The sequence below is a fragment of the Solea senegalensis genome, linkage group LG1 (assembly GCF_019176455.1).
Source record: "Solea senegalensis isolate Sse05_10M linkage group LG1, IFAPA_SoseM_1, whole genome shotgun sequence".
In the NCBI taxonomy this organism is placed as follows: domain Eukaryota; kingdom Metazoa; phylum Chordata; class Actinopteri; order Pleuronectiformes; family Soleidae; genus Solea; species Solea senegalensis.
Genome location: NC_058021.1, coordinates 19,155,440 through 19,163,385, shown reverse-complemented (window position 1 = coordinate 19,163,385; position 7,946 = coordinate 19,155,440). Strand labels below are relative to the sequence as shown.

At 38.1% G+C, this 7,946-nt stretch overlaps 1 protein-coding gene across 3 annotated transcripts; it reads left to right on the top strand.

Moving 5' to 3' along the window:
- The first annotated feature begins 664 nt into the window (after positions 1 to 664).
- Positions 665 to 7,503, top strand: LOC122777452 (LIM/homeobox protein Lhx8-like). Of its 3 annotated transcripts, none has more exons than XM_044038733.1 (8): positions 665 to 806; positions 2,230 to 2,391; positions 3,339 to 3,460; positions 3,915 to 4,135; positions 4,531 to 4,631; positions 5,696 to 5,791; positions 5,878 to 6,058; positions 6,891 to 7,503. In XM_044038733.1, the coding sequence occupies exons 1-8, from the start codon at positions 765 to 767 to the stop codon at positions 6,965 to 6,967; spliced, it is 1,002 nt and encodes a 333-aa protein (XP_043894668.1). In that variant the 5' UTR covers positions 665 to 764; the 3' UTR covers positions 6,968 to 7,503. The 3 variants fall into 3 exon arrangements, with proteins under 3 accessions (XP_043894668.1, XP_043894659.1, XP_043894651.1); XM_044038724.1 differs by lacking the exon at positions 665 to 806 and adding an exon at positions 1,867 to 1,989 and having other exon boundaries at positions 3,918 to 4,135; XM_044038716.1 differs by lacking the exon at positions 665 to 806 and adding an exon at positions 1,867 to 1,989.
- The last annotated feature ends 443 nt before the right edge of the window (positions 7,504 to 7,946 follow it).

The window sequence follows — 7,946 nt, the reverse complement described above, 5'->3', positions numbered from 1 at the left end:
ACAATTAATAGATATACTGATATATTCAGTGTTTCTCCACATATATATAGTCTTGTTTTAATGCCGATATTATTGATATTGTGAAATGTACCTTCATATTTGCTTTATTTTACGGTTTACTGTTTATGTATTATTTGTAGAGGGGAAATTATGATTACAACCATTTAATCACAAGCAGCCTTGTAATATCATATAATATATTACTAAGTATATTACTATAATACAGTTACTAAGATTAGATTTTTTGAAATTAGATCTATTGTGTTTTTGTTGCTGGCACATAAATAAATGAAGTTTAAGCACTGCATGCACACACATACATGATGTGTGTTTTACCTCAAATTGGTGAAAACATTGCTAAAATCAAAATATAATGGTTTATTCAACTTTTTACTGGAACAAAAATCCAATTATTTCTATAATTATTGCGATATTCTGACGTTGACATCAATAAATATTGATACTGACCCTTACCCTAATATAATATAATATAATATAATATAATATAATATAATATAATATAATAATATACAATATAATATAATACAGGCTGATGGTTGGTGGTGGTGCAGCGGGCGGGTCCAGGTCATCATGAGATCAGTGTGGGAGGTGCAGAACTTCTTAAAACAGGAAAGTCAGAGGTGAGAGAACAAGTCTGTGCTGTTCCGTGCTGAGCTGAGCTGGACTGGACTGGACTACACTTAAAGGACTAATACTAACATCTGTCTGAGGATGAAACAGCAGCAAACAACTGCTGCAGCTGCATGAAAACCATGTTTCTCTCCAGTGTCTCAAACGTGAACGTGGTAAGTTTTTAAAAAAAAAACTACTTCACTGCTCACATGTTGTGGCTTTATTATTGTTCCCTTAACTTTTTAAAAGTATAAGCAGAATTTGCATTAGGGGAAATCCTAAATCTCACTTTCAGGGATAATTTATTTCAAGACACAATAAAAATCCAGCCCCCTTGTAATTTCCATTGTGTGGTACCATGTTTAGTTTCATTAAAGTTTCATTTGTATGTTGTTTATGTTGTTTATGTTATTTGTCTGTGAAAATCAAAGGTTACTTACAAAAGTGCAGCTTGTTCTAAAATTCTAAAATTAAGAATAAAGTTTTTTTTTAAGTTAGTACATACTGTAGAACAGAAAATAATACACTACATCAGTGAGACCATGGAATTCTGTAGTTTTAAAATAATAATAATAATAATAACAATAATGATAATCTATTTAACAACGTGATTTGTATTTAGAAATAGTGATTTTGTTCTTAGTTCTGAAGATAAAATCATTAATTCATTTGAGAGTTCTGGGGTTAAAGCAGCAATGTAAACAATAAAAAAAATTATTATTAATTATTTTATGTGTGTGAGTGTGGGTGAAAAAAGATAAAAATTACAAATATCAACAAAAATCGAGTTGAATTACAGGCAATTAAATAAAACTTTACCATATTTTATATCATCATTTGGATTAGGATTATTACAATTTTTTGTCTGTTTGTAGCAAAGCAACGTTGAGACAAACGTGAAGGAATTACAAATCAGTGAAGCAGCCGCGAGCTCCTCATCATACACACGTGCGTGAAACATAATTAGCATGAATGAGGTTCAGCTGTGAATGAATGAGTGAGTTTAATTTAAAGAACCAAACACAGCGGCCATTTTAACAGGTGTAAATAATCACATGAGTGATTATGGCTGCGTTCCATTTAGATTTTCCTCCGTCAGAGTGAACGACACACCCTTAAAAAAATACTTTATAACAAAATAAACAGTTATTTTTAAGGCGTTAATTGGTGGTGGTGGTGGTGGTGTGTGAGTGGGAGGGATTGGTTGTCATGGAAACGAAGTGACTGCGCTTGTGTGCGCGCGTGACACCGTGACTCGGCGCTAACATTGACAGCATGTCCATGTCGGCGGAAGAGACGCGACACACGGACGCTGTCTTCACGCAGCTACAGCGGGGGGACATGTTTGTGGACACAGTAGGTGTCTCCAAAGTGCCGCCATTTTAGCATTTAGCGCCATAAATCTGTAAAAACAAACCTAACCTTTTACAAAACAAACAAACAAACAAAACGTCACCTTTTAACTTTTCATGAACGGGCCTCAAGTCTACTCTATATTTTATGATTAAAAGTTTAATGACGTAAACACATTGAACGCACACTCAAACTTTGTGACTTACATGGTCGGATTGTTTTCACTGTGACACACACGTACAGGGCTCGTCCGGGCCGGATGAAATGTTCGAGGATGACTCGTACTCTCCGTCCTCCCTGTCCTCCTCGTCCTCTTCCTCTGTCCACGCCGTGTCCTCCTGTCTTCAAGGGAAAACCCTGTGCACCTCCTGCGGCCTGGAGATACTGGACCGGTACCTGCTCAAGGTAAAGAGACACTTGATGAGCTCACTGCACTCAAAACTCACCTTTTTCAATTAGTTTTTTAATCCTCTACATTCAAGAAATACAAAATACAACATTATTGCCAGTAATAATGCTTCTTTACAGTAGCATCATGGACTAAATATACAATAATGTGAATTAAAGACATACAAATAAAGAATATAAGCACAATAATTAAAATTGTTCCAATAAAAGATTGAAAAACATTTGTGTGTAATCTTCTCCTCCCTACAGTATTGTTTTATGCATTTTTGTAACTTTCTAATTAATTGTGTATTCACATTTTGTTTTATTTTATGATGTTAACTATCATTTTTGCTGTTATAACACACGACTGCTCCTTTTTTCCTTCACTGACCATGTGTAGTTTTAAAGTGTTTAATTTTGAAAATGTGTTCATGAAACACATCCTTATGTGAAATGTAATATTATGATTGTCATTGTTACACACTCACCATTCATTTATTTATGATTATATTATGTATTATGTGTACCTAATAAGTCTATCTGGTCAGTCATTGAATCAGTGTGATCATTCTCATCTGAGTGTTGGCAATTTTACAATATTCTGTCTTGTGTGGCCATCTATTGTCCCACTTTCTACCTAGCTTGTTAAGTGTTGAGTTTAGTTAGTTTGTTTTTGCATTATTGTCTACATTATTGTTAGTTATTCAGTTTAATTTAAAATACTTTACTTATCCCCTAATTGGGCAATGGAAAACAAAAGTGCATAGACAATTCATCCATCAACATATGTGAGAAAAGACTAAAACATACTGATAAATCTAAATAAAAGTCACATTAGATGACTTATGCTGAGGGAGAAACCATTGTGTGTGCTGAATTGTTTGTTGAGCAGAAGTTAACTTGAAGTTGCTTCTTGTCTGTTATTGAAATAAATGACTTAAATAAAAACTCTTCCTGCTCAGGTGAACAATTTGTGCTGGCATGTGCGCTGCCTCTCCTGCAGTGTGTGTAAGACATCGCTTGGGCGACACGTGAGCTGCTACATCAAAGATAAACAGGTTTTCTGCAAACTCGACTACTTCAGGTAAGTCATACCAATGCGATACCAGCTGTCAATCCCACTGGTGTCCATTCATATGTTTGTGGTACTTCATCATCTATTTTCCTGTGTATGGGAACATAATATACAAAATTAACATAATTTTCTTTTGAAGAAGAACTGAAACTAGCAATTGAGACCCTTAAGAGCTTTGATGGGAAGGCCAACGGACATTGTGTCAAAGTGTAGACTGCTGTTGCTAGTTCTTCCACATGTACAGACCTGGGCTTTAAGTATAATGAATGAAACATGGTCCCTGAGTAAGAGGACTTATATACAGCAATCACTTGTAAAGCAGATGTGCTACTTTTAAACATAAAACATCTCTATACTTTACCCGGTCCCTTTTCAGGATTCTGTGATTCTGTGATCTCATGCTCTTCTAAGTTATCTGTCTTCTCTTGCATTCCGCCTTTTTTCTTCTCTGCTTTTTCTCCAGGAGGTACGGCACGCGCTGTGCTCGCTGCGGCCGCAACATCCACTCGAGCGACTGGGTGCGTCGGGCACGAGGCAGCACCTTCCACCTGGCCTGTTTCTCCTGCACCTCCTGTAAGCGTCAGCTGTCCACGGGAGAGGAATGTGGACTCCTGGAGAACAGAGTCTTCTGCCGGCCACACTACGATATCATGATGGAGAACATCAAACGTGCTAAGGAGAATGGTGAGTAAATGTTTGAGATGGAGAGATAAAGTCAGTTATTGTATGTAGAAATGCACATAGTCTTTTGTGAAGCCATGAGATTTGATACCAGCTGTAAATCACACTGGTGTCCAGTCACATTCCTTCCTTGTAATCATCTATTTCCCTCTAAATGGGAACACAACTTCAGACTTTATCAGCATCTGAACTATCAGTAAATCCTCTCCCATGAAGATGAGACTGCATAGAGCCAAATTAATAAGCCTTTGTTTGACCAAACACATGCTTAGAAAACAGCCTGCTCTTTACAATGTTGGTCTTAACCTCCTGTCAGTATGTGACAAACTTTTATGTAACAAAGCTGATGAATGATTAGGTCAACAGATGTGAAAGGTGTGTCTTGTCTTGTCTTAAAGAGCAACCAAAAACAGAGGACGAGGCAAGCAAAGATGAATCCAGTTCCATGCCAAGACCTGCAAAGAGGGCCAGGACTAGCTTCACTGTTGACCAGTTACAGGTAGGATGTGTGTGTTTGTTTGTTTGTGTGCTGCACATCATTTGAATCAAGTGCAGGGAAACATCTAAAATATGCAGAGAATCACTGTACTAGACACATAAGAATAATAATAAGAAGAATAATGGTTTAGGTTTATAAAGCGCCTTTTATGAAAGGTCATGAAGGTCGCTGTACAGTTGAGAACAGAGAAGAAAACAAACAATCAGGTGGCAAAAGCTTGTTGGAACAAGTGTCGCTTCAACACTGATTTAAATGACTCCAGAGTTGGTGCCTGGCAAACAGCCAGAGGGAGTGAGTTCCAGAGGGTTGGAGCAGTGACACTGAAAGCCCTGTTGCCAAAGCTTTGCCTGCAGGTCCGGGGAACAGAGGAGAGGAGACCTAGGTCAGCAGACCACAGGTTCCGGGAGGGATGGTACACATGGAGGAGGTTGGAGAGATAATGTGGAGCAAGTGAATGGAGAGACTTGTAGCAAAGGAGGAGAAGCTTGAAGGTGATCCAGAACTTAACGAGGAGCCAGTGCAATTGTTTCAGTGTGGGGGTGATGTGTTGCCAAGGTTTGGTCCGAGCGAGAACCCTAGCAGCAGAGTTCTGGACATTTTGGAGCCTAACAGGACAGCATTACAGTAGTCCAGGCGTGATGTAATGGAATGGATGAGGGTTTCAGCGACAGAATCAGTGAGTGATGGCCGAAGTCGGGAGATAATTTTGAGGTGAAAAAATGCAGATTTTGTGACAGATTTGATGTGTGTGTCGAATGATAGAGTCCAGAATAGAGTCCAAAACAATCAGAAGACATCAGAAGCGATGAGATGCCACTAGCAAGGATTTCATGGTTAACTCTTGGTAAATCATGGACTCAAAGCAAATAATTAACACTAACACATTATTACACTGCTCATTACCAGTGCTAAAATGACAATTAACTTTCCAGTGGCAACAGCGGATCTAGGGCTACTAAATATGTTGTAAATGAAAGCAGACTTGTTAGACTCACATCAGCTGGGATCAACTACAATGTCAATCATTTAACTCTCTCTCTCTCTCTCTCTCTCTCTCTGTCCAGGTAATGCAAGCCCAGTTTATCAAAGATAATAATCCAGATGCTCAGACTCTTCAGAGACTGGCAGAGAGAACCGGTCTGAGCCGCAGAGTCATTCAGGTGAAGCAACTCTTACTTTGTGTGGAGGGAGTCGCACCTCAGTGCCTCAAGTCCATTTATCAATCCATGTTTTCCATTTCCCTCAGGTTTGGTTTCAGAACTGTCGAGCTCGCCAAAAGAAACATGTCAGTCCAAATTCTATTCCGTCAACCGTGATGACGTCATTTAATCCCGGTCAGTTGACGCCACCTCTGATGGAGGATCTTCAATATGCAACCTTTATTTCTCCAGACACGCCACTGCTCACTACACTGACTTATATGGATGGTGAGAAAAGCACTTGACACTTCCATGGTCTCTTCTTACAACAATTCATACAAGACACGCTACTGTACGTCCATGGGGATACGAGTGAAAAAGTAAATTTCCTTAAATTAGGCAATGGCCGTACATATACAGTACAGCTGTTCACATGCAACATCTTAAGTTCCCAGAATAAACTCAGAATTTGGTAAAACTGCGTCCTCCTTCTGTGCACCATGGACATGGAATGAGCTGCAAAGCATAATTTCATTCCAGGCACTGCCTTCTTTAAACACATTCAAAGATGTTGGATGGATAAGGATCTTGTTGGTATGGAAGTATTGTATACTTCTGCACTTTGTTATATATATGTTTTCACTCTTCTTTAATTAACTTTTATATTCTGTTGTGGATTAACATCTGAAATTGTCTCGGCTCCATAACTAGGGACACTTCCTGGCTAAATAAAGGATAAATAAAAAATTTAAAGGCCTATTTGTCCACACGTTTTGAAACGGAGCAATGCCGTCAGCAAAAAGAGTCTAAAACTGGCTGTCAGAGCTGAGCTTGTTGGCTTATAACTGCAGGCAACTGCTAGGCATGCCGCTTTACTCACTGGTGCTGTGGGATGTTTGATTCGAGGGGCACCACCAACAATAGGGATTGGGATGGATGGATGTAAAGTGGAGAAAAATTCAGTATCACCTGACCTGTACTGTGCACAAATACATTTTATGTTTATTTTCAATGCAGGGTAGACGGTCCAAATCTGAGTTAATGGGAAACTTGCTGCAAAGAGCTTCTTACTAAATGGAAATCTTTGTTTATTCACAAGTTGTTTATTTTTCTTTCGCAGTTCAAACTCCAGACACACTTCTGGCTCAGCCACTCGTGTCTCATTCCCTGACAGAGCTGCCCGTGAGCCACGCCTGAGTTCTGAGGAGGAACAAAGTCATTACTCTTCGTTTAACCAAAAAAAAAAAAAAAAAAAAAAAAACTACATAGGTTGGATACATTAACTGCTGAGCAAGCAAGCAGCAAGTGATCAATTTAATTTCCACTGCCTAACATGTGAGTAGACACTTTAAATATGACTGTTAAGTTCCAGAATTAATTTCATTCGATCACACAGGGATTCACAGGTGAGCATATGTTTGAAAATGTCCGATGAAATGTTGATATTTGTGAAATGGAACTTTATGTAAGACAAACTAATATGTGTATGTTATGAGTTTAATTTATTTGGGGGAAATATGAGATATGGCACTTTTTTTTGGAAAATGATGTAAAATGTCTTTTGGTTTTCTGCAACAAAAAAAAAAAAGTTTTTCTATGTAACTGAGATATCAGTTGTCATTTACAAATAATGGAATCGTAAGGTTTCGGTGTGTAAAGACTACTAGGAAATGCATTGTTTGGTTATACTGTGTATTAAAACCACTGGAGATGGTATATTGATGGACAAAATCTTCTCATCCTTTCTGTCTTATTGATGATTTACAGTAAATGCCGGAAAATGGACTGCGTTCTCTCTACCACTTTACTCTCAATTTACTTGTACATCAGGATATCCCAAATTGTCCTTGAGGGGCTCAACAACACACTGACTTTTTTAAATAGAAAAATAATCAGATAAAAAAAGACAAACTTCTACATGAACCGGACTTGAGCCAAAAGGAACTGAATGACATGAATGGAAGTGATGCAGTAGTTTTAATTGTGGGTTTATTGTAATTTTCATGGCAACATGGTCAACAATTACCTCTGTTTACTTCTCATTTTATAGTAAATATACAATTTCCATCAAAATGACCCATCATTGCTTATAGATTAACGTCGATTAAGCTGTTTCCATTGGTCCTGATTATAGCTTTGTGTGGTGAGAAATTGTGTGTGTGTATGTGTGGGTAAC

What these genes read in the sequence shown, in the direction of transcription:
- LOC122777452 (XM_044038716.1), top strand. Translation starts at nt 1,909, where the DNA reads ATGTCCATGTCGGCGGAAGAGACGCGACACACGGACGCTGTCTTCACG. An exon ending in TGCAAACTCGACTACTTCAG is followed by an intron (nt 3,461 to 3,914) that starts GTAAGTCATACC and finishes CTTTTTCTCCAG; the next exon opens with GAGGTACGGCACGCGCTGTG. An exon ending in TACACTGACTTATATGGATG is followed by an intron (nt 6,059 to 6,890) that starts GTGAGAAAAGCA and finishes TTTCTTTCGCAG; the next exon opens with TTCAAACTCCAGACACACTT.